At 40.6% G+C, this 27,120-nt stretch overlaps 1 protein-coding gene across 1 annotated transcript in view; it reads right to left on the bottom strand.

Moving 5' to 3' along the window:
• Positions 1–27,120, bottom strand: part of smtnl (smoothelin, like) — an 81,533-nt gene that overhangs the window by 11,293 nt on the left and 43,120 nt on the right. Inside the window, exons 2-7 of the mRNA XM_028806685.2 lie at positions 15,517–15,604; positions 15,089–15,379; positions 11,900–11,953; positions 9,617–9,680; positions 9,337–9,516; positions 9,054–9,174 (exon numbers count right to left, since the gene is read on the bottom strand). Coding sequence (XP_028662518.1) covers positions 9,054–9,174; positions 9,337–9,516; positions 9,617–9,680; positions 11,900–11,953; positions 15,089–15,379; positions 15,517–15,604 — 798 coding nt within the window. The remainder of the gene's footprint in view (positions 1–9,053; positions 9,175–9,336; positions 9,517–9,616; positions 9,681–11,899; positions 11,954–15,088; positions 15,380–15,516; positions 15,605–27,120) is intronic.

Raw genomic sequence — 27,120 nt, 5'->3', positions numbered from 1 at the left:
CCAGTAAGTTGTCCAATTACAGCCTGTTGATTAATAGGGCACTCATAGCTGAACGAAACCAGAACATGCATTTCACATAAAATTTATCACTGTTATGAAGTACTCGGCGTGCTGATGACGTTCATTATAAGCTAAATTCATGCTTTGCTGATAGCCAGGTGCTGCCAACTTTGCCCTTTGACTGTACACAGACATTCTAAGTGTTAGATGAGTTTAATGACAGACCACTGAACACAATTAAAGAGAACTTGAACCAGAAATTAACTAAGACTAAAGATGAACTATTAACAAATATAGAAGTCACACTGCATTGTGACAAACTGAAACAAACATCATATGTGACATTCTTGAAACTTTAAGGGCTTTTTAGCCTTTATTTAGTCTTGAATACTTTTTAACTGAAATATTTTATCTTAGTCTTTTTCTTATTAAATTTTTCACAGGTCAAGTAACAATTTTTTGCTTTCTTTTTTTGCAGATGCATGCTTTATAAGGTCAGAGCAGCAGTTATTGGTTATTAATGTGTGGTCTAATCTTTCCTTCCCCTCTCAGTTGAGAGTCACCTACTGCACAGCATGTGGTGTTCTAATTGTGTCCCAGTTGAGTTACGTATCTGAGCGGACTGAAGATCTGCAACTTTCTTGGGCTGGTGAGTATAAAGAAATCGTCTTGGGTGTACCCGGTGTTAGACTAGTGCTATTAGTTTAATTACGAATACTCAGTTACTGAAAAAGGCTGCTCATGGGGCAAGTGATCAAAGATACATTCAGAGATTAATCTATTAATTCCTCATTTTATTCTTATTATGTAAACATTTTTCTCATTGTTTCCTCTGCTCATAATAATAGTTATCTTGGTAAAATGGTTTGGTGGGAACATGCCAAATAGGGCAGACTAGTCTTTCTTATCCACTCTCCTTCTCTTCCTCTGACATTCTCAAGCATTCCCAAAACATGTAACCTCTCTAATATGTACTGGATCATATGCTACTTTTGCATTCAGTGGACCATGCTCAATATATTTCTGGAAGAAGGTGCTTGGAGTTCATCCTCATTAAGTACATTAACCATGTCAACTATGACTCTTGTTAGTCAGGAGCAGCAGCAATTTTACTCCATTGAACTACTGTATTAACAAGTCCTTCACATCCTCATAGGAGATGAAACAGCAACTCTCCACGTTTTCAGCCTGAGTCCTTTAGGTCATCACCCAGAATGGCAGTGGAAAGTAGACGGACATAATTAATCAGGAAAGTGTTCTGAGGACTCAGCCTTTACTTTACCACTATTGCTGCAGCCCATTGGTCAGACCCACCTTCTCATTATCTTTACTTATGAATATGTCTGTTGTAAAGAACAGCTGGCAGCCCAACCCAGCCAGGATGCCCTAGAAACAGAAGTGCACTTCTTTAGGGCACTGCCACCCCCAGAACAGTAGATGGCAGCTCTCCTGGGTTGCAGCGGTGGCCTGGATTCCCACAGGGCATCATGGGACTTGATTTTCTTTAACTTTTGGGTTCCATGGGTGCTACAAGGGGTGCTGTAAGGACTAAGAAGTTCTATGGCATGGAGTTTTGCCTAACCCAGAAGTGCTTACAGACCATGTCAGCAGAAGAGCAGAAGCACTTCTAGGGTGGCCAACATTAAAGGTGCTGACTTCCTTACAGAGATGTGCCGGAGTCGGGTGGAAGATGGACAAAGATTGCTGGAAGGAGCGGAACAATCAGTGACCAAGAGAGAGGGGAATAAAGAAGAGTCATTGTGTGCTGTTTTGTTTTTGTACTTGTGGGTGTGGTGGTGGGAAATGCTGGTTTGAAGAGTTTAACATGTAACGTGTTTTAAACTTGTGCCTGCTATCAGTCTGTATTGGGTTTAGGAACCTGGAGTGCCCCCTGGTGTCCACAGCGTATAATTCTCCAACCCTTCCTCATTCACCTAAACCGAGGAGGAACAGATCTTAAGATCTGGAGGTGCAAGTTTTCATCCTGACAACATCACACATGATTTTAAATCACTGTGTTCTGTGCTGTATATCAGCAGCAGGTTAGACAAAGAGGATAATTATACTTTAAAATCCTTGAATCCCCAATCTGGATCCCAATGCTGCTTTTTAATATTATGTCCATCAAGGTGATACAGCGTACTTGGCAAAGCCCTTTGCCAACCTTTGAAAAGATTCTTCATAATGGCATGAATGTGGAAAGTTCTTTCCTTTCACAAATAAGGAAATTGAATGGGATCTTACAGGATCCCTGAAAACCTGCACCTCTTACAAGATACCATAGAGCACAAAGTTACAAATGCACTCCAGCTCTACAGGATGTGATAAACTTCTACAACCTCACAGATATCCAAGAACTAAGATTTGTCCATCTCTTTCCATCCTACGGTGTAATCCACATTATTTCTCCTGAATATAAGCCTCAACTCCCGAAACCTACCTTCTGTTCTCCATGCTTGAAAACTAAAATCAGCACCCTAGGATTCAGAGTCCAGATGGTGCAGTCCCTCCTATTTCATATAACACTGAGCAGTGAAGAAATATGTTAACCTGACCGTAACAGTATCCAGCATTTTCAGCATTTGCACTCGATAGTCAATTCAGCATGGAGATTGACAACTGCCTAGTGGCTCCAGCTAAACAAAATACATCAATTCAATTTATTCTTGTGTCACATGCGTGGGGGACAACTTAAGAGTTTGGATAATTATATTACTCCCCCAGAACACACGAAGGAGCTAAGCAATAACAATTTCTCTCCTCCTTTCCCCTCTGCAGAAAGGAAGATTGATGTGGCTCCAATCATGACGTCACTTCCAGGTTCTCTCCCGCCTCTTCCTCCCAGAAACCATCAAAAATGGAAATGTAGCCATCTTGCACAGTCTCCGTTAGGATAACAAGAAATCTTAACAGTTTGCATTTAACGCGCATTTTTAGTTTCGCCTTTTAATATAAGGGGATTGCCTTCGAGTTGCCCCACACCCTTTATGATTTTCTTGCTTGTTTTTACATTGTATATTGCACTTTAATTAAAAAAAATGAAAATACTGAGAACCACCAAATATCATTCTTCATACCACAACCACACTAAATTCCTTCTACTTTCAGTCTGCAGCTGTCTTACTCTTGATCCGTTGATATTTCTCCATTAATTAATTTTACTCAAAACTGAAAATTTGCCAGTTAATCACCAGTGCTGCCATTATGTCCACTGTGCATACAGATACCTGTGACATTGTTGTCTATAAATCTAATGAGAGCTTTGTGCACAAACCTGCAATATTAAAATGGGGCCTAACTTCAATAAATCCATAGGATATTTGAAAATGTCCATAAACAAGTAGTGTGATCAGTGGGGGGCACTCTAGAGCAGACTCCATACCCAGAATGACCCACAGTCATGCCAAAAGTCTGGTAACAAATTTATTATGGGAAATACAGGGCACAGTATATGGAAAACAATAACCGCTAAGCCTCTCATATACAGCTATCTACTTAATGGGCCAGGCACACATATAGTTGGCTGCAACCTGGGAGTAGCTTCCTTGTGGCTGAGAGGACTAATGGTGGTTTCTTTTTGTCCAATCTGGGCAGTGGTAGATTGGCCTCCTGCCTGGACAGTGGTCCCAACCAGCTCCCAGAAGAGAGGAAAAAACCCATACAGTTCACCTCCGTGCAATGCTGACCTTCTTGGTGGCAATCACAGTGCATGTGCACACTTAATGCTGATCAGGATCACTCTAACAACCCATCTTACTGACACCTTTATCATTTTCTTGCCTGTTTCCAATTAGGTTTGGTGGACAAGTTTCATAAGTGATAGCAGATTACAGCTTGACCACAGACTGACCTCAGTGTTGGACTAACATCCAGCTGGTACCTTTTGTTGGACATCACCTTAATTTGAAGCACTTTACCTTTTTCATAATACTTAAATGCCCTAGAAGGTGTTGATTGGCCAGTTGCCCACAGCATCAAGAGCTTGGCTTTTCTGCAGACTTCATATCCCAAATTTACCACAGGTTGGTTCTTTTGGTTTTTATTTCTTTGTTTTTTTTTTTCAGATATTCTAGCATACTCTATTTCTGTATTTTTCACACTATACCAGCCTGTAGCAGGGACGTGCGGTCAGGGGAGGCAGGTGAGGCAGAGCCTCAACTGTCATCATGAAAAGAAAAAAGACAAGTAATGATAACATAAAATAAATTTTTCTGTGCCATAAATTTGTTTTCAGTATGATTCCAATAATTGTAATAATTTTTATAGTCAAAATCATTGAATTTGTGCATTTAATGTTCAAATACAGGGGAGAAACGCAAGGTGTGGTAGTGACAAGCTGAGCCTCACCTCGGACTGCGCTCTCCCTCACACTCTGGGTTGATGCCTGCAATTGGCGCGTGCCTGTTGCTGTCTCTCTGTATGTCGCCACTGTAATGTTTGCAGACACGTTTATTATACACCCTGACTTTCCACAGTCTGGCTAAATATCTTTAATGAATGTGTGTGACATATTTAGTCACGCTGATCGAACATAATACCACAGTGAAAAGGCACAAGGTGTGGCAGACAGCACTGTGCCGCACCGAAGGGGGCGCATGTGAGCCCAACAGGTGCTCGTTACTTCTGTTCTTCTTGGAGATACTCCATTGAGGCGGAGAGACTTTTAAAACAAAAAGAAAATAAGACATTTTACAAGAAAATGACGGAAATTTTCATGGAGAAGGATAGGCGCATTGACTTCATTTACAAATAAAGGTAAGACCATAAAAGGTTTTCAATTTTATTGAAAAAAAAACAGACTAAGAAAAATAAATTCAACATTTAAAAACTTAATTTTGACCTCAAATAAAATATGCTTTTGTTTTTCTTGTTATCCTTTTGTTGAACAGTCTATATTAAATTTGATTAAAGGTCAACATTGCAATTTGTTTTTTTTGTACACCACTCTATACTTTCATTTGTACTGAATGAGTATGAATTGTAGAATTGCAACGGCAAATTTAGAACACATGGAGGGTGCAGAGCAAATGCCCTCTCTCCACTCTCTCTTGCTGCTATAAGTGTAACGTTCTTTCTTATCCGAATACGTATCTTACCTATCTGTGAGTAAAGAATGAAACATAACCAGTAGTTAATGTGCATGATGCCAACTGAACAGTGAATAAGCTACTCTTTTGTGTTCATATATTTGTAAATCTGACTCTGAAGGAGTCCGTGCCTCAACAGCCGTGAACCTCACTGCACGTCACTGGCCTGTAGTGAATGATGCAATATACAAACAACCATTTTTATCCATCTGTTCAGTTTCTGTCCCATGCAGGGCTGTAGGTGCCAAAGCTTGTCTCAGCAGTATTAGGAGCAAGGCAAGAATATCAGTTGATTCCAGAGCACTCTCAAACACACACACCAATACTCACTCACTTATACAGTCAATAATGAAATTAACATCTTTCAGATAGAGGAGAACATCCCATAAAGACAAGAGGAGAACTCAATTTCTTGTAGCTGTGACACATCACTACCAATCATTGTGCCAGCATGCCATACGTGCTAAAAGGAATAAAATTAAATTTGTCTTTTTCTGGTAGAGTCTGTCCTTCATCATTCTTTTCTCATGCAGCCTGAGCATCTTATATTGCTGGGCAACTCTAACTATGCAGCAATTATATAATAACAGTTATGAAGAAATAAAAGATGAGTACACACTTAGTGCTCTTGTGGGCCCACCACCTGCAAGAGAGGCCTTAGGGGTCGGGTGCAATGTGATATGGGTGGTAGCTGAAGGCGGGAACTCTGGCGTTCCGACCCTCGGTTGCTGAAACTGGCTTTTGGGACATGGAATGTTACCACTCTGGTGGGGAAGGAGTCTGAACTGGTGCGAGAGATTGAGAGGTACCGGCTAGATATACACATGGTCTGGGCTCTGGAACGATTCCTCTTGAGAGAGGCTGGACTTTGTTCCATTCTGGAGTTGCTGTGGGTGAGAGGCGTCGGGCAGGGGTGGGCTTGCTTATGGCCCCCCGGCTCGAGGCCTGTACGTTGGGGTTCTCCCCGTTGGATGAGAGGGTTGTTTCCCTACGCCTTCGAGTTGGGGGAAGGACTCTGACTGTTGTTTGTGCTTATGCGCCGAACAGCAGTTCAGAGTACCCAGCCTTCTTGGAGTCCCTGGAAGAGGCACTACGAGGTGCAGCTCCTGGGGACTCTATCGTCCTGCTGGGAGACTTAAACGCTCACGTCAGCAACGACAGTGAAACCTGGAGAGGCGTGATTGGGAGGAACAGCCTCCCTGATCTAAACTCGAGTAGTGTTCAGTTGTTGGACTTCTGTGCTGGCCATGGATTGTCCATAACGAACACCATGTTTGAGCATAAGGGTGTCCATAAGTGCACTTGGTGCCAGGATGCCCAAGGTCGCAGCTCGATGATTGACTTTGTAATCGTGTCATCAGATCTGCGACCTTCTGTCTTGGACACTCGGGTGAAGAGAGGGGCTAAGCTGTCAACTGATCACCACCTGGTGGTAAGTTGGATTAGATGGAGGGAGAGGCTGCCGGATAGACCAGGCAGACCCAAACAAATAATGAGGGTCTGCTGGGAACATCTGGCGGAGGAACCGGTCAGAAAGATCTTTAACTGCCACCTCCGGCAGAACTTCAACCTCATTCCGAGGGAGGCGAAGGACATTGAGTCTGAATGGGTGGCCGGGCTGGGGGTTGCGTCCAAAACAGGGGCTGAGGTTGCCGAGGTAGTTAAAAAGCTCCGAGGTGGCAGGGCCCCTGGAGTGGACGAGGTTCACCCTGGGTTCCTCAAGGATCTGGATGTTGTGGGGCTGTCCTGGTTGACACGTCTCTGCAACATCGCATGGACATCGGGGGCAGTGCCTCTGGAATGGGAAACTGGGGTGGTGGTTCCCCTTTTTAAGAAGGGTGACCGGAGGATGTGCTCCAACTATAGAGGGATCACACTCCTCGGCCTCCCTGGTAAGGTCTGTTCAGGGGTGCTGGAGAAGAGAGTTCGGTCGATGGTCGAATCTCAGATTCAAGAGGAACAATGCGGATTCCGTCCCGGCCGTGGAACACTGGACCAGCTCTACACCCTGGCCAGGATCCTGGAGGGGGCATGGGAGTTTGCCCAACCAGTCCACATGTGTTTTGTGGATTTGGAGAAGGCATTCGACCGTGTCCCTCGAAGCATCCTGTGGGGTGTGCTCCAAGAGTACGGGGTACAAGGCTTGTTGTTACGAGCCATTCAGTCCCTGTATAGAAGGAGCAGGAGGTTGGTCCGCATTGCCGGTAATAAGTCGGACTCGTTTCCTGTTGAGGTTGGACTCCGCCAGGGCTGCCCTTTGTCACCAATTCTGTTCATAAGTTATATGGACAGAATTTCTAGGCGCAGCCAAGAAATGTTCGGTGACCTCAGAATCTCGTCTCTGCTATTTGCGGATGACGTGGTTCTGTTGGCTTCATCAGACAGTGACCTCCAGCTCTCATTGGAGCGGTTCGCAGCCGAGTGCGAAGCAGCGGGGATGAGAGTCAGCACCTCTAAATCCGAGGCCATGGTTCTCGGCCGGAAAAGGGTGGAATGCTGTCTCCGGGATGGGAGCACAGTACTGCCTCAAGTGGAGGAGTTCAAGTATCTCGGGGTCTTGTTCACGAGTGAGGGAAGAATGGAGCGGGAGGTTGACAGACGGATCGGTGCGGCATCCGCAGTAATGCGGGCTCTGCAACGGTCCGTCATGGTGAAGAGAAAGCTGAGCCAAAAGGGGAGGCTGTTGACTTACCAGTCGATCTACGTTCCTACCCTCACCTATGGCCACAAACTTTGGGTAGTGACCGAAAGAGCAAGATCGCGGATACAAGCGGCCGAAATGAGTTTTCTCTGCAGGGTGGCTGGACTTTCTCTTAGAGATAGGGTGAGGAGTTCAGTTGTCCGGGAGAGACTCGGAGTAGAGTCTCCTCCGCATTGAGAGGAGTCAGTTGAGGTGGTTCGGGCATCTGGTTAGGATGCCCCCTGGACATCTCTCTGGGGGGGTGTTCCGGGCATGCTTCATAGGGAGAAGGCCACGGGGCAGACCCAGGACATGCTGGAGGGATTATATCTCATGGCTGGCCCTGGAACGCCTCGGGATCCTCCCAGAGGAGCTGGAGGAGGTGGCTGGGGAGAGGGAGGTCTGGGCTTCCCTGCTTAGGCTGCTGCCCCCGCGACCCGACCTCGGATAAGCGGTGGATAATGGATGGATGGATGGATACACACTTAGTGCTGAAAGCTGCCAAAACATACCCAACTGCATCAGGTGGAATACAAGATGCAACTCATGACCAGATACCAATTTTATTGTAAAAGCATATTCTCCCACCTTCAAGGTCATTAATCATGATGAGCCACATATATTTAGAACGTCATAGGATCTAAAATACCACATGGGAACATGCAAACTCAGCACAGACATTGAATGGCCCACAAATCAACCCTGTAGTTTAGACAGTATCTCTAAACACTGCATCACCATGCCATCCTTCGAAATAATGCACAAAGCAAAATGAGTTACAGTAATCATAAAGGAACTAGCCAGAGCTTATTTATTTAGAGTGTATTTGGGAAACATTATCCTGATTTAAATTTTATTTAGTTATGTACAATGTTACAGACTGGCATCTGACAGAATTAATCATTCAATAAAAAAGGACATAGCTCTGAATATTGGGTCGGTTAACTATTGGCAGTTTTACATATGGTAGTGACCTAGAAAGGAAGAGTTATGTCAGTTCTTATGATGTTACTCCCATTTATTTATATTGCTGTCCCAACTTATTCCCTCAGAGGAATGCGAGAGTTTGACACACACACAAATATATTGACTCTCACACATACCAGGCAAATTTCTAGTCATCATTTACAGATTTTAATGGTAAGAAGAAGAAGAATGGTATACCTTTAGAATGAAAGAAGAAATTGGAGGACATGGAGAAAACTCACATAACCATACATTACCAGAACCCAGAACTAAGTTGTTGTGCAGCTGCAGAATTAACCACTGTACCCCCAGTAGCTTACCTTATAGCCAATTGTTTTTGATCGGCACCAATCCAGCAGGACTTGCTTGATGCTGCTGGCGCTGGACACCCCAAAGCTTTGGGACCGTTTCAGTTTTGGTTTCAAATCTCCACTCTTTGGTCTGAAACAAAGAGGTCGAGATCAGGATCATTGCAAGGTTGTGTAGAGACTTCTCTATTCAGCCTGCTGGACAAAGTGGCTCCACTGAAGATCACTGACTGGTATTATTTCCTTGCCAGCTGATGTCTGTTTGAAATCTTTTCTGTTGGTCAGTTGCACTTACTTGTTACTGTCGAGGTCAAACTTTTCAAAAATAGCCTTGCGTGCCTGAGCTCCCATGGTGCGAGGCAGGGTCTGAGATCGCACCAACTCCCGCCTCTTCTCTGCTTGATGCTGCAATGATGTGGAAGAGGATGAAGATGGCTGAGATTTTGATGTCAAATTGTGGTGGCCATCCTGAGCCCTGAAAGAAGCATGCAATCATGTTGAGGTGCAGGAAATTTGTCTCTCCAGCAGTGCACTGCAAGCTGCTGAGGCAGAGGTCTGTACTTACTGACACTCACCTGTCTGTACCTGAAGGGGAGTAGCTGGAGGGGGACATGAGCTTCGAGACAGAGGATGGTTTATCTGTTGATAGTAAACAAGAAAGTCACTCGGCAGTCATGCAAGGATCAGTTTAATACAGGAAATGAGGCCCTCCAACATCAGCTACTGTCACTCTTTAGTATTCGCTGCCAGTCAGACCTCTGTCTCCCATTAAGGCAGCTCTTCCTCTGGACAACTGTGGCCTCAGCTGGTGCCTTTAGGGTCGGCACTGCAATCGGTTTTCTTGGGGAGATGTACAACTCTGACTGATCAAACAACAGCTAAGCAAAGTGAAGGTCTAATGTGGTAGGATATGCAATTTATTAAAGCAGAACTCACATCACTGCACTAGAAGAGAAAGAAAGAGTTCTCAGATGTTAGCCATAAATAATAGGAATACCTTGTTGCTTTAGGTCGGCATAGAGTGTCAGCTCAAAGAGAGTCTTGATATGGAGCAGAGTAGCAGCCCTCTTCTGCAGTACACATTCATTTGAAATACAGTGCTCAATCATTCATAGACAGCACGGAGCCAAGAAGCAGCAGCACCTGCTACCCCATGTGTTCTGCACACATATTGGTCAATAAACTAACACAATGTTTGAACAAGTTCGTTCCAGACAGTTATACTTTTAATTTCCAGATGAAGGCAGTGATGAGTGCTTAGGCTCTTGCTAACTGTCTTTTAAGAGATCTCCTCCAGACATGGGTGCCGAGTCCTGATCCTGGCAGACTACACTGGGTACAGGTCTTCATTCTAAAAAATATCTTGGTAGCTCTGTGGTATTGACCACTTATAAATTATCTGCATTTTGTAAAAATAAAGGAGAGGGTTGTTTGTGAGACAAAATTACCTTTCTGAACAAAAAATGTAAGGACCTTAATTCAAATTTTAAGGTTTTGCATTTCTAGTGACTTTTGAGTGCGCTTTGCCTTTTTATTTGGTTGCTTACATTCAGTGCTTTAGTACAGGGGTGGGCAAAGTCATTCCTGGAGGGCCGCAGTGGCCGCGGGTTTTTGTTCCAAAACAATCCTTGCCAATAATTACATTTCATGGCTTGTTAGTGCTTTAACTCTGCTATGTCAAGTCATTCTCATATCCTAGATTTTTTTTTCATTCTAAGGATATCATCCAAATACTTTGAAATGTAAAATGGATGGGTAATTCTCAGTCCTTCACTTTTTTCCTCTTTCCTTCCAAGTATTTAATTAAACCAAATAGTGCATGATAAATACACACAGAGGTGTAAAGGGTAACAAGCAAAATGGATAACTGCTGGTTTCTTTTGTCATTTGCATCTTATTACTAATAAGGAGCAATTAAAAACCGAGAATGCAGCTGTTTAAGACTTAAATAAGCAATAAGGGTTCAAAATCTTAATGAAGGAGATAACTAAAATGAAGCAGAAGTGTTTCTAGAGCAATAAGTGCTTCTTACTAAACAATTGGGTTGGAACAAAAACCTGCAGCCACTGCGGCCCTCTAGGAGTGACTTTGCCCACCCCTGCTTTAGTATAATAATTCATGGTATGTTTAGACCTGTTTATGCCATATACCCTTATCTCTGTCACTTACTACACTACTGAGGAAACCAGTGAGATTTGCAGGTGACACCAAACGTTGAGGTTGTACTGTATAAACATTTGGTAAATATGGAGATGTTACTCAAACTTATGCTTTTGAGATTTTTCACATAAGGAATCATGAAGTATCAAGGTAAGGTGGTTAAACTCACTGATGCATGTCATAATGAGTAGCACATGCAAGTAAGAATTTCACTGCATTCTCTACATGTGACAATAACCCACCTTAATTAAAGGAGAGGTGTCTATGTGTGTTTCTCTGTATCTGTTGCTATGTCTCTGTTATATGCCATTTGGTATGGGATTCAAAAAAGCAGTGCTAATGTTTGTTATGCACCATCGGTTGGAATGAAAAATTACTACATGCATTACAAAATACATTCCAATAAATCATGCACTTCAAATGTTATTACTGAATATGCTGATATCTACATTAATTACTTAGATTTCAACCATTTGTAGGCAAGCAGCACAGCTAGTCACCCAATAAACCTGTATAAGAAAAAAACACTGGTTTGATTGCTTTCTTTGCTTGGAACTCATCTAGAATTGTGTACCACAAGATAACATGTTCTTACTTCTTAAAAGGAAAGCATAAACATCTGTATCTCCTAAAAGCCTTTTACTACAACAACTCCCACAATGCAGTTGTCAGACCAAATATATAGAATTCTCACCCACCTGGCACACGGGATACGCCCATGGTCTTGATGGGACTGGGATCCCATACTTTCACTAGAGGTAGGAACAAATCAGAAGAAAAAATGTAAAAAATAACATGAGGAATGCTAACAGCCAATTTATTAAACAAAATAAAAGTTTGTACTATTACATTTTTGCTTATCATGGCACTAGAGAGCATGGCATGTAGGCCGGACAGGCAAGAAAGACTTTCACAGTAATCTGTAAATGTGGCAGTGCTAATGTTTCTACTACCATTATAACTACTATTTGTATGATATTAAAAAGTAAAATTCATTAACATTATTTTGGTTTTATTTTTGTTGTGATCAGGTTTATTGGAACCTCTGCCTTTATTTTTGTCCTTTTTTGCATACTTTAATTTTTTTTTGTGCTTTTTGAATTATTATATTTTTTGTTTTAGTGATGCTATTTTGTGTTCTGTTTTTTGGACACTCACCACCGTCCACAGTCATACTGCTTACAGTCGTGATTGTTTTGTTTCAGTCAAGGGTTCATTCCTGGCTCCATTATGTTTTATTTTATTATTTTTTGTTGTTTTTTTGAATATTTTTATACTGTGTATTGTGTTGTTAATTCTGTGTTTGGTTTTGTTTTATTGTATTTATATAATATTGTGATGTATATTCAATGTTATGTTTTTTTTATATTAGCTTTCATTGTTTTAGTATTGTTTATTTACCCTGACCCCTTTATGTTGAACCAAAGGAGGTAGGACCACCTGATTAGGCAGCTGGGGTATCGCCCCAGCTTGTATTTAAGGCAAAGCTGCAGTTACACCAGAGCTTCAGTATTATGTTTGGCTTTTGACTTCTGTTCATGTTCTTGCTTTGTTTTTGATTGTTGAATTTACTGACTCTAACCACTGATTTGTTTCAAGGTACTGTTTATTTGGTTTGTTTTTATTGGCATTGTTTGCTTTTAGGCAAACCTACTTTTGCTCTGTTTTTCACCCTTTTTTTTTTTTTTTTTTTTTTTTTGCATCTTTTGAACACTTCAATAAATATTGAAATATTCAGGGAACTCTGTTTGTTTTCATTTGGCCAGAGGCTGTTACATTTTCCTGTTCTCCTTTTGATATTTGTGGATATTTTGTTATTTAGCCTCATTTCTGGGCTGGCGCTGGCTAGAGATAGATAGATACTTTATTAATCCCAAGGGGAAATTCACATTCTCCAGCAGCAGCATACTGATACAATAAACAATATTAAATTAAAGAATGATAATAATGCAGGTAAAAAACAGACAATAACTTTGTATAATGTTAAATGTTAACGTTTACCCCCCCGGGTGGAATTGAAGAGTCGCATAGTTTGGGGGAGGAACAATCTCCTCAATCTGTCAGTGGAGCAGGACAGTGACAGCAGTCTGTTGCTGAAGCTGCTCTTCTGTCTGGAGATGATACTATTTAGTGGATACAGTGGATTCTCCATAATTGATAGGAGCCTGCTGAGCGCCCGTCGCTCTGCCACAGATGTTAAACTGTCCAGCTCCATACCAACAACAGAGCCTGCCTTCCTCACCAGTTTGTCAGGCATGAGGCATCTTTCTTTTTAATGCTGCCTCCCCAGCACACCACCGCGTAGAAGAGGGCGCTCACCACAACTGTCTGATAGAACATCTGCAGCATCTTATTGCAGATGTTGAAGGACGCCAGCCTTCTAAGGAAGTATAACCGGCTCTGTCCTTTCTTACACAGAGCATCAGTATTGGCAGTCCAGTCTAATTTATCATCCAGCTGCACTCCCAGATATTTATAGGCCTGCACCATCTGCACACAGTCACCTTTGATGATCACGGGGTCCATGAGGGGTCTGGGCCTCCTAAAATCCACCACCAGCTCCTTGGTTTTGCTGTTGTTCAGGCGTAGGTGGTTTGAGTCGCACCATTTAACAAAGTTAACAGAGGCCTATACTTTGAGCTGGGGTGAAGCTGCCAAAGGTTAGGCCAATCCAGTAGGTCAAGACCAGAATCAGGTCAGTTCTGTCCATTTAGGTGATTTGTTTGAGGGCTGCTTCTCTTTTTGTTCTTTGTGGAGATTAGAATCCATGCCTGTTATATCACCAGATCCTACATAAAATGGTGACACATTGCTTCTGGAATCTGCATATTAGATCAGTTTGTTTCAAACCCTTAACCTTTCTTATTAGTGTAGGTAGAAGCTAAAAGATGCTCCAAAGAAGAGACTTTATGTGCTACGAACTCTTAATTGCTTACTTCTGGCTCTGAATCCTGGTATATTGAGTTTTTGCCAATCATTATCTTGACTTCCTTCTAGTTTTTGGACTCTTTTGCTTGTTCCTGGCCATGTCTCTGCTAGTTCCTTTTGTTCCTGCAACTCCAGGTTACACATTTGTTCCAAGTGTCAGAACTTTACTTAATAATTCATATTTTGTTTTTTTTTAGCAATATTGATAATTTTTGATAATGCGTCACTATTTTGTGTATTTGTTTTTCGTTTGTGGCTGCTGCCATTTTGTGTGTCTGGTCACACAAAAATGGTTGCCAGAAACACAAGGCCTCTATCATGTGACTCATGACATCATGCTGGCCATGATATATAAGATGGCCGTGCACACTGAGGAAGCGTCTGAACTCATGAAAGACGAGCACTCATGTAAGGTAAGAAAAATGATCGAAGAAGATATTTTCTGGTTAAGAATTCTTGTTTGGTGTTGACTGGTGTGTGTCTCATCGTTTAAACTTGCTTGCACCTCTGTAACTCATTTACTTGAGTACTGAGAAAAGCGCTATATAAATATAATGAATTATTATTATTATTACCTGATAATGAGCATAACATCACTATGCTCATGCATGCATTGTTAAATTGTGAAATCAAGTTGGCTGTTTTGTGTAACGCATCAAGTGCTGCAGCGTTTCCCTGTCTGCACCTGATGTAAGCTAAAGGAAAGGTGAAATTCTGTAATTTTAGTAGGCAATAAAAAACAGTTGCCAAATTACACGCTTCTTCCCACAATTCAACAAAATACTGTTTAAACTGTGCGAGTGTGGATGCCAATTTTGTCTCATTCATTTTGCTTTTGCTGGGCTCGGCCCTTACTCCAATTCTGATCAGGGGTTCAGAAAATTGATGTAAATGACTTAAAACAGATCAGTTACTGATCACATAATACCACTATAGCTAAATGTTTGATTTTCTCGTACCTGATTGGCTGCTGCTCTCAGACTCCTTTTGGTTCAAGCCAGTTGCTGATTGACTCAAGTACTCAGGTTTAGCCAGTGGTGATAAAGGAGGCGTTTCACCGTGAAATCTCTCTGGGGTTCTGTTTATCCCTGAAATGGGGGACTCTGGGCTGCTCATGGTCCCACTTTGCTCAGAAGCCTTGGTTGTGGCAGAAACTGGCAAATGTAGTTTGCATGTTGCCATTGAAGGTGTGTGTTCCTGTGAGGTTGATGTTGATGAAGAGGCTGCATCTTGTTGGGCCCTGGAATTGTCTAATTGAAGAGAGGAGAATTGTTTATGTGAAAATTGTAAATGATCAGATGCAAGACATGACATCAGGATATTATAGACACACTATAGCAAAAGCTGCAAAGAAAAGGCCTTATGTGATGGTCAACTGATTGCTTACCAGGGTGGAAGCTATGTCCATTTGCCATGACCCTCATGCTGGACACTGAATCTGACTCTGCTTCATTTGCTTCCTCACGATCTATGCTCTGTAGAGAAAAAAAAATATCAATTTTACCTCAAGGATCATTTTTGTTTATATTCCCTTTAGTTGGGTCTTTATGCAGCACATGTTTGGCACTTCTGATAAAGTTCACCTTCTTCAAATCACATACAAACTTTATCTTTATCCCCAGACCTGTTAAATCCAATTTGAGATCTCAGAGTTTCATGCACTCACACCAGGTTATAGTTTAGAATGATCAGGTAACCTAAACTGAATGTTTTTGGGGATGTGGAAGGAAAACAGCAGATCTTGAAGAAAAAAATCACACAGATGCACCAAGAACATGCAGAGTCCACGCAGACAGTGATGTGTCATGGAAGTCAAACCTAGGACTCTAGGTCCATAAGTCAGCAATGCACACCATTACTCCACTATGCTCCAGAGTAGGGCTCTCCAACTCCAGTCCTGGAGGACCACAGTGGCTGCAGGTTTTCATTCTAATTCTTTTCTTAGTTAGTGACTTGTTTTTACAGCTGATTAACTTCTTTTGAATTAATTTGAATTGATTTGTTCCCCTGAATATCTTCATCATTCCTCTGAATTGTGTCATTTCTTTCCTTAACTGGCACCCAAACAAAAATGAAATATGAAGTGAGTGAGCCAACAGAAAACCAACTAAGTCAGGGCCTCAAACTCCAACCAGTTGCTTAAACAGGCACCAATTCCTGTTGTTAATTAAACCCGTTCTTTAATGCCATGGCTTGTCACTGCTCTCATTATACAATAGCATACATTTCCAAAATTGTTAATTTTCTTTTTTCTAAGAGCGATGTTAAAATGTTTTGGGGAGCTGAGCACATCAACATTCCTGAGACCTTCATCTTTTCTTTACCTTTATATATACAGTAACATGCTACCGTGGCTGTCCATTTGTCTGTCCAGGATTTTAAATCACCTATAGCTCACAAACCGTTTGAACTATTGACCTGAAATTTGGTCCACATATACTACGTGATGTCTACTATCCAGGTTCGGGGTGATGATTTACCTCCAAGGTTATTCCTCTTTCTGTTTTTATTTTATTTTTTGTAGAATCAACTCTCGGCAGCGGCCAATAGGGCAGCCGTGCGGCGCATGTGTACTGGCACCTTTCTCATCCCTACCACCTTCGCTGTCACTTCCCCTACCTCTTCATATCTTAAATCATTCTTGAGGTAGATTGAAGACTTAAGTGCCAGCTTAAGTGAAACATTGAGGAAAATGTACTAAATAATTGTAACACAAACACTGACGTAATCAGTTTTAACGTGAAAAGATGCCGACGAAAGAAGAGATGAAGTGGCCGCTAGAGTGGAGAAAAGAAGAGCTGCTCAGGAAGCAGCAAGCACATCAACCTCTGAGCAAACGAATGCTAAACATACAGAGAAAGAGGATAAAAACTATGAATGCTCAAGTCAAGTGTATTCGCTGCACGTTTTCAGATATTGTACGATGGACACCAGTTGTTTTGGCTTATTTTGTATCTCATTATTGTTTGGCTGCTAATTAAGGAAAAGAAACAATTTTTTTTCTACAAATCGAAAGCAGCATGTCTGGTCATATCTAACATAAAGAAAATAATAATCACCTTTTTTGACATTAACGGATTTGTTAATAAACAGTTTTCTTGCGAATAGACTGTTAATCAATGACTTTACAATGAATTGCTGAGGCAACTGCAGTTAAGTATCAGAAAAAGAAACATCTGGAGCAGTGGCACACACAAAATTACATTTTGCACCATGACGGCGCAAATTCACACCCTACTGCACCATAAACGTTTTTGACCAGAAATAATATGGTCGTTTCTGCTTGCATTCACCAAATCTCACTTACTGTGACTTCCAAAATTAAAATTGAGACTGAAATAAAGATAACTTGCTAACATATTAGAAATCCACGAAACAATATGCAAGAAGTTTGAGAACTGTTAACAAAAGATGAGTATAGGAAATGTTTCCAGGAATGATAGAAGTGCTGGGACAAGTCTGTTGTATCTTGCTGTTTGTATTTTGACAGTGGGAAATGGGGAATTGCAGTAAGTTGTATAATAAAGTTTTCTGTGAATTTTGCCCCTCTCCCCCCATATCCTGTTAGTGTTAATTAAGCACAATTGACACAAGACTTGTCAACTACATACAATTACTATCAAGATATTATTCTGCCTTTAAAATAGCAGAGGCAGTTATTATGAGACTGATCAGAAGAAAAGACACGGTCAAAACGTATCAAAACATCAAAAACCGTGAGATCAATATTGAGAATTCCACAAGGATTTTTTAAATAGCAAAACTGTATGCAAAGATTGGGTTTATGCAGAACTCATATACAGAAACGTAGAAAGAATTAGCGCAGAGGTTGTGAATTTTGTAACTATGCCCCTAAGCAACCGCTGAATTTTCCAAAGGTACACAGAATGGAACCTCCCACAAAAAACAAAACTGCATTAGAAACAGTTCAGAATAAAAATTGTAACCAGTGGACAGACTGCAAAGAGCCAGGAAGAATAGTTGGGGCTACCCCAATTAACTGTAGGTGTAATGCCAAACAGAAAATAGCAAAATAAAGCACCTTAAGGATAAGGCATATTAAGCCACAAAAGTAATCAAAATAAAATGCTAGCTAGTGAGAGCTCCATCTGTGTTGCCTGCTAGTTTTGGAATAGGTGGCCATCCTTACAGGGACAAGCTGTTTTTATAGCATTCCAACCAGTCTACTCAAGGCTGAAGGCGAGACTGGGCTTCTTCTATGGACCCTCTCTAGGTACTGCTGGTGAAAAAGAAGACTATTTTAGCAAGAGAGCTCCCTGTTGTTCCTGGGGTGGTACTGCTTACTTCAACAAAACCAGGAAGGAACCCCCAGGCACACATACATGATTAAATATAAAAAACAACCAAAACATTGAAACATAATACTAATTACAAAAATAGTTTTCTTGCACAAAATTAAAATCACAGAAAGGCGTTTAATTAGATATCAATATCAATAAACAGAGGAACAAAAATAATTAACCCAATATCTCATAACAAATATGTTTTTATTTGTAATTCAAAAATATAAACTGAAAATTCAAAATTCAGGAAGAATAATGCAAAGTTTTCAAATATCACAGACAGAAAGGCACAAAAGGGATAGAAAAATACAACATTTACTAACTGAAGCCATAGCAGACTGCTGATGGTTAGCATGTGTCTTATACATGGTTCTCAGGTACTTGCAGTTCAAATGACTACAGCCTTTGAGAGTCCTAAAAACCACTAAGCCATGGTAAGGGACCATGTCAAAGCGACCAACACAAAAGAAAACGAAAACTGGATAACAGCAAGAGAGTGGTAGAAAATAAAAAGTATAAAGAAAAACAAAAAGAGCAGCAAGGCACTACAGTAACCTTAACAGGTTGGGGTGCTAGTAAACACTGCAGCTTCACTCATTCATTCACTCTGTCACAAAATGACAATTTAAAATTGCAATTCTCTGCTGCAATATTTACTTCTATGGATCAAAGGCAAACAATCTATTTGAAATTTCGATTAGTGTTGATCAGCGAATTTTGCCAAAGTGTTATTCGCAGAAAATTGGCTATGTTCATGTTCACCTTTGTTTGTCAAATTATTTACTGATAATTCTGACAATTCAGGAGAACTTTTATCCCCAGTGCCCCATAATGCTTTGCTAGGCCAGTGCGACATCCCCAGAGCTGTAACAACCAGCCTTTTATGGGACCAGCCCCCAGGTCTATAATGATGATCAGTTGCGTTACTCTGTGGGACTTCGTTAGTAGTAGAACAGATAAGTAAATAATGCGGGTTTTCAACATTTAATTTTATGAAACATATACAGCATAAATAACTTGTTATCTCTGCTTGTCACCAAATGTGCAGATCAATCTTCGATTTACACATCTTTATAAGAGAAGTAGTTGTGTGCCCTATGCATGCATAATTAGCCATGTGGAGATAAAGACAAATCTTAAAGGAGCCTGATGTGTCCCCCCAGACACAGGATACTCTATGAAATAATAATAACAAAGGATTTATTACTATTTACAAGATGTTTCTATCTTTTTGATAGAAGAAAAAGTGCAAAGCTTCAGCACAGACAGTTTAGAGAGCCTTCAGCGTGACTTCAAAAAATAGACCAAGCCAGCGGTTTCAATCATGACACACCTTTTTGAATTTTCTGCCTTTAAAAGCCATACATATTTTTTCTGACTTTTGACTACGACTACATGTTTTGACAAAATATATGATTGTGTCTCTTTGACTGTGTTCTTTCTTCTTTGATCTCATGGAGGCACGGTGGTGCAGTGGTTGGCATCACTGGCGCACAGCTCAGGTCACCATTTTGGCCACAATAATAGGTCCAGTATAGTTGGCAGACATTTCCCTAGGCCTCAGGGACACTTTAAAGATGACTACACCATTATAATCCAGTCAAATCTAGTTCAGTTAGCCCTTCCTCAATGACTTGAATGCATTTCACTGAGTTTGGCGATATTTGTGAACACTTCTGTGATTTCTGCAAACTCAAGGCAAAGTGCTCATCACTAGCAGTGATACACTGAAGAGACAAACAAAAATAATATTAATATTAAAAGGTATCACAACAAAACTTTAAAGAGTTAATTGGAATCCCGACCTCAGCATAATAAACATAAAGCTTGTTAACTTTATTGAGATCACAAAGATCAAACAATCAAGAAATGTTCCAGTCTAAAACAGAGCAGTCATATTATCCATCTCATGACTCAAAAGGCAGAAACAAACTCTGGTATCTCTAAGCATGTCACTGATTTGCCAAAAATGTATTGTTTTCTGTTCAAATCAATTCAGATTATATTTGTGCTCTTAACTGAGTGGTAAATATATCTACAAACTTTACAACTTACTTATTTTAAAATGAGCAAGCATAAAGACACAGATTAGTTTGAACACACAGTAAAAACAAAGGAATTTCAAACTGAGTCACATAATTGGAACCTAAAAATTTACACTCACCGGCCACTTTATTAGGTACACCTGTTCAACATCTTGTTAACGCAAATGTCTATTCAGCCAATCACATGGCAGCAACTCAATGCATTTGAGCATGTAGACATGGTCAAGATGACCTACTGAAGTTCAAACCGAGCATCAGAATGGGGAAGACAGGTGAATTAAATGAATTTGAATGAGGCATGGCTGTTGGTGCCAAACAGGCTGGTGAGAGTATTTCAGAAACTGCTGATTTAGTGGGATTTCTATGCACACCCGTTTCCAGGGTTTACAGAGAATGGTCCAAAATAGGGAAAATGTCCAGTTTTTTACATTGCAACTGAGGTATGCAGAAGAGAATCTCTGAATGCACAACATGGTGAATTTTGAAGTAGATGGGTTACAGCAGCAGGAGACCACACTGTGTGCTACTCCTGCCAGCTAAGAACAGGTAGCAGAGGGTACAGTTTGCACGGGCTCACCAAAATTGGACAATGGAAGCCTGGAAAAACATTGCCTGGTCTGAGTCTCGATTTCTGCTGCAACATTCGAATGGTAGAGTCAGAATTTGGAATCAAGAACATTAAAGCATGGATCCATCTTCCCTTGTATCTATGGTTCAGGCTGGTGGTGGTGGTGTAATGGTGTGGGGGATATTTTTCTTGGCATACTTTGGGCTCCTTAGTACCATTTGAGCATTGTTTAAATGCCACAGCCTACCTGAGTATTATTGCTGACAATGTCCATCCCTTTATGACTGCAGTGTACCCATGGCTACTTCCAGCAAGATAACGTGCCATGTCACAAACCTCAGATCATGTCAAACTGGTTTCTTGAACATAACTTAACTGGTTTCTTGAGTTTACTGTCTCAAATGGCCTCCACAGTCACCAGATCTCAATCTGATAGAGCACCTTTGGGATGTGGTGGAAAGAGAGACTCTCATCATGGTTGTGCAGCTGGCAAATCTGCAGCAACTGTGTGATGCTATCATGTCAATATGGACCAAAATCTCAGCACCTTATTACAGCAGTTCCGAAAGCAGAAGGTCGTCCAACCTACTAGGAAGGTATACCTAATAAAGTGGCCGGTGAGTGTATGTCCATTAATATTACTACTGAGATATTTCTAGTTCACAACAGAGGAGCGAAAACAAAAAGTCCAGTCTGTCAAAAGACATTATTTACATTAAGACTTAAAAGGAAACTTACATGTGGTGCTAAAGAAAAATAATGCTAGTCTGAGCAGCGAGAGTCGGAAGAAAAGATCTTATGGTTGAGTCTACAAGGGCTTGCTTCGCCTACCTGACTCTAGCAGGAGCGCCTCTCTATAAAGACTAGCTCCTATCAAGCACAGGAAAATCACAGTGGTGAAACAAAAAGCAAAAATAAGGCACAAAAATGTGTTTCAAGTGTCTAAAGTCAATTCCTAAAAATAATGAAGGGGGAAAATAGTGCCGCATGGAGATGGTCCTGATTTCTAATAAAGATGTAAAGACCTAAAGAGCTTCTGCATGCCTCCAGGGCTTTACATACAGAGGTAAAGTGCCATTGTGACATTACACCCTGGTGCACATTGCTACTGTCACTACATCACATAACCACATTCACTCCATGATGTAACAATTTTAGTGACATCTTGGATCCCAGGTAACAACAGATTATTTCTAATTGCTAATTATTGACCCCCGTGACCCTGTAGTTAGGATGTAGCGGGTTGGATAATGGATGGATGGATGTTCTTTCTGCTATAGGTTGATTAGATGCCCATAACTGTCACTCTCTGATATATTTCCCTTTAAATCATAACCCCACATGCTTTAGGAATGTTCACTTGGACTATTTTTAGTTTTCTTGTCTCTGCTTCTTTATTGTATTTAAGTGTTCTCTGACTTTGTCACTGTATGCTCTTCTTGTTCTTATTTTTAATTTCATCACAACTGATTTCCCTCTCTTGCATTTTCATCCTTCTGTTCATGTTAGCCTGATTCATTCATAGTCATAGTCTCCTATTTTTTCCACATTTATATTCACACTATACCTTTAAATTTCTCAAGTAACATCTGGTGTCTTTTCTGACTTTTTGTCCACATTTGAGATGATGAACACGTCTTTTAAGGATTTCACTGGTGGTGTGTTCTCACCCTGCTGAACTCAATGTCTGAGTGTCCTTTTCATTTTATTAGTGATGATTACTTCATTTCCATGCCTTTTGTTCTTGGAAAAGATCTGGGGTAGTTTCCCATTGTTCTTCTTGCCAGCTGTTCAGAGCCTTCATTCGGTGTATTAATCATTTGCCTAATCTTACAGCGCTCCATCATTTTGGAGAGTGACGATTTGCCATCAGAATTTTTAAGTTGGATTTGTGACTGCTCTCTTTCAGAGCCCATTCCAGTTAACCCCCTCTTCTCCCTTAATAGGCAGAGTCTGTAGCATTAGGAGATACTCCACTGCAGACACTTTCAAGGATGGTTAAAGGACTTGGTTCATCCTATGGTTTTTCAAAATGCATTTTATGAATACACACTTTTTGTCATTTGTATCTAATATAAACAATGCATTTTTTTACTCTCCTTATTCTTTGGTATATGGTTCACAGGATTGGATTATTCTTGATCTGGAGTTTTGGTGTATCTGGAACCTGTGCCTTACAGAGGATACTGTCATGCCATGATCCATTCTCAAGTCTCAGATTATACTTCTATTGTCAGTTGCATGAAGTCTACAATTACCTGTCAAGAAGCTGTTTTTGTTGTACCGGACAGCTGGGGCACATCCCAGACAGAATTTCATTTCCCAGGAAAGATGCCACAACAAGAGGTTCTCACTTAGGGATGCACTCTGAATGCTTAGGCCACTAGTGGGAAGGTGCAGTATTCTTCTGCCATGATTCAGGTTTCCTCCAAGGGTCTTGGTAACTTTACTTTTTGCTGAATTATTTGTGAAGTTTATCTGCAGGTTCTTGTTGCTGATGTAATTATTTAGCAAGAAACTCAGTATGAAAGCTTGTATTGTAGAGGACCATTCTGACTTTGAGACTTAGGCCAAGAAATTTAGCAAACATCAGATGTCGCTGAAGATCTACCTGCATCAAATGTGCAGTTTGAAAATGTGCATAAGCAATTCAAGCTGTTGACCTTTAAGTGTGAATTGCATTTTGATGCCACATGGACCCTAGCCATAGTGAATGAGCCTAGACACCCCTGGGCACCATCCAAGAACAATGTTCGAGCATATTTGTACTTTAAGTATGGAAAATAATATTTTAATCACTGCAAAGTTGATTGTAATGTATCTTTCTGCATTTTAAGAAACAGGACATTCAGTGAATGCCAAGTATAATCACTTTACCTTCTCACTAAGAGTCACCTGAAATCAAGCACATTTCTCTACGTCATTTAAAATGATTTACTTCATTTCCTTTCTATTTGTGTGCCAAAATCACTTTGCCATCTTCCCTTCATTACAGAGCAAAATGTTGCAGATCCCCGTCTTCCTTGGCAACGGCAGCAATAAACAGCTGCGTCCTCTCCTCTCCCAGCACCTGCTATTACCCGACTCAATTTCATTAGCTAATACGTGACCAGAAGAGGTCATAAATTCCCCCAGCTGTTCCCAGCTTTCACTTATTATAGTTAACGGGAAGATACAGACAGGACTGCCTTCTCGATCAACTCTTTTATTAAAGGATCTACTTGAAGATATTCTTAGATTAGGAATGCAAGCATTAGGACAAACAGTTAGGCCATAGCTCCCAGGTGTACTCTACTCGGGACATGGCTGGGAATGCTGAACAGCTGGCTGTATAATATTTGTGGTTTTAGTCTTTCTTTAATAGTCTGGATTTATTGGACAAGTGTTCACCATAAGCTTGAGTGACCTGTTTCTAGCCCACCCTGTCAGAACGATTTCAGGCTCTACTGTCTCTTCTTAAGGATGTTCATTTTGCAACAAAAGCAGTGCATTGGAAGCCTTGAAAAAGATGCATCATGTCACTTGAGATACAGTATATACAATACATCGTGGACACATTATTATTATTATTCATGATAATATGAATCTAAGACATTGAAGCACAGTAATAGAAGCAGACTGTCCAAATGAAAGGGAATGCACAGCGTCTGTCTATTGTAATGTCTCTTTTAGCAAAAAAACCATCATGCAACATAGACTGTGATCGATCAGTCCTACTGGCCAGCTGCTATGCCAGGACTATCAATGCTCTCTTCTCATCAGCTGTTTATAAATTGTGCTGGATCACCTTTTCTGTTTTGGCATGAATATGAGACTTATAGCCTCTTCATTAACCAGACACATTTAATATGCTGTGTCTTGGTATGTGGGGGCCGCAGTGGTATCTGAGACTAATTTTAAGGCACATTTGATACCGAAGAATGTAGTCTCTTTTGAGTTTACAGAACACGGTCACCATAACAAGTGTAGCTATCTAGATGAATTAGATCAGCTAAAGACTAGAAGAGGTGGATGGAAATTAGCAATCAATGTTGTAGTGTTCAGCTTTTAGCTACCTAGAACGTTGGGCCTTGACTTCACTTAACTGACCAGAAAAGGCCATTTCACTTATTTTTACAAGTTTCAGTTAATTAAAAATTCCTAGTGTGTATGATTAGCTGATGGCATGCCTACCCATCTCACCTCTCTGACCCAAGGATACTCACCAGTCTGCTTGGTCTGAGGATACTTGCTAACCAGTTTAATCTATAAACTGACTCCCTACATCTTTGATGAGAACATCTTCTCTGAGGACTCCTTCTTATTATCATAGTTTGCACTCAGGTTTACCTTTTGGTCTGGCCAACGTTGGCCTTTTATAATCTAAATATCTACTAAAGTCTAAACTCTGGCATTACAAAGATTTGCTGTCCTAGTCAGTTAGGTTGAACTCTTCAAGGATTTTGATATCTTCTGTCCAGAGCCCTTCTTAGGTGGGCAGCATAATGTCACTTAATGTTAAATTATCTAATGGGCTGGGCCCTGGACTATAAAAAAAAAAGGCAGTGCCTAGTGGCATTACTGTTATGGCCCAAGATTTACAAACAGGCCAATTCTTTATGTAGCATTACGGGTGTGCTGCTTGGCCCACATTGCTGCATTTCTGTGACTTCTTAATGTTTTGCTAGCCTGGCAATTTAGTTTTTTTTTAATTTTTTGTTTCTTTTATATTTTATCTTGCCTGCCTTTGAAATTTATCATTTCATTTATTTTGTTATATTTGCATTGGTTTAATGTCTTTTGATTCATTAGATTAGGTCATTGCCCTCAGGTGCTGTAATAAGGTCACAGCACGGTATTGTAGTTTGTCCTTGCTCACCCTTTTTGACTCATTTTGTGGTTTTGGTTGTATGCTTTTGCGTCTTTGGATTGGGACCTTTTTAGTTTTGCTGTTAGATATTGAATTAGTGGATTTTTGACTGAAGTGTCGTTTTCTAAAATTTTCTTTACATTTCTGTGTTTGTTATTTTTACTTTGTGCATTTTTGTACTTTTCTGAAATTAGAATTGTTGTATTTTTAATTGAATCATTACCCTTAGTTGTTACCTTTGTTGCAAAAAAATGTCACTTGAGCAATAAGGCCTTCATCAGCAATGAATGATTTCTCATGAAGTAATTGGGTTGTAACAAAGACCTGCAGCCACTGCAGCCCTTCAGGATCGACATTGTTAGCTGTGATTTAAAGGGTCTAAGTCTTAAATAGCAAATAAATTAAATGAAGTTAATCAGTAGCAAAATCTAGTCACTACGTAAGAAAATAATCAGAATGAAAACTTGTAGCCACTATGGCTCTCCAGAATGGGAGTTGGCCACCCCGGCCTAGACATTTATATTGAATTGATGTTTGGTAGTCATTTGCACAAAAATGCAAACATTGCAATCATTATGAACTTTTACTGACCTTATTTTATTATGTTTCTCCTCTTGGTTTCCTGCCGTGCATATAGCACAGCTGATATATATATATAATCCTAAGCCTATAAGTGCAATGATTTTCTGCAGTGATTTTATGTGACTTTTTATGTCACGTTTTTTGTCACGCTTTAAATCGGGCTTATTTTAAAACCTACATATATATGTTTGGTATCATTCTTTTCAGAGTTTATTAAACTTTAATGTGATGTTGTTAGATTTTCAGATTCTTATTCCGTTTTTAAATTATAAACTAAAAAATATCAAGAACTCACGTCCCACGAGATGAAACTTTGTGCCAAGAGATTTAACCATGCCCGGGACCGGAAATAAAAGACAAAGAGTAGGACAGCTGCTGTACAGGCTTTTAAATGTTCGAAGCACTGCACGAGATGCAGAGCATGCGGCACAGCAGCAGCAGCAGCAATAGAGCAGCAGATCGAGCAAAGAGGAGGTAAAAAAAAAAATGTATTTGTTTCCCATTGTATCACTGTTTAACAGGGGGTTTCGGAGGAGCGACCACATCTCCTTGGGGTACGTTCAGCCCCCCTCTTCACAACACGAGTGGCAGGGACGCAAAGTGGCTGGCGTGTAGCACAGGCCTCGGAGGTTGCAGAGCGAAG

Source organism: Erpetoichthys calabaricus, chromosome 8, assembly GCF_900747795.2.
Source record: "Erpetoichthys calabaricus chromosome 8, fErpCal1.3, whole genome shotgun sequence".
In the NCBI taxonomy this organism is placed as follows: domain Eukaryota; kingdom Metazoa; phylum Chordata; class Cladistia; order Polypteriformes; family Polypteridae; genus Erpetoichthys; species Erpetoichthys calabaricus.
This window is presented reverse-complemented; position numbering and strand designations above follow the sequence as displayed.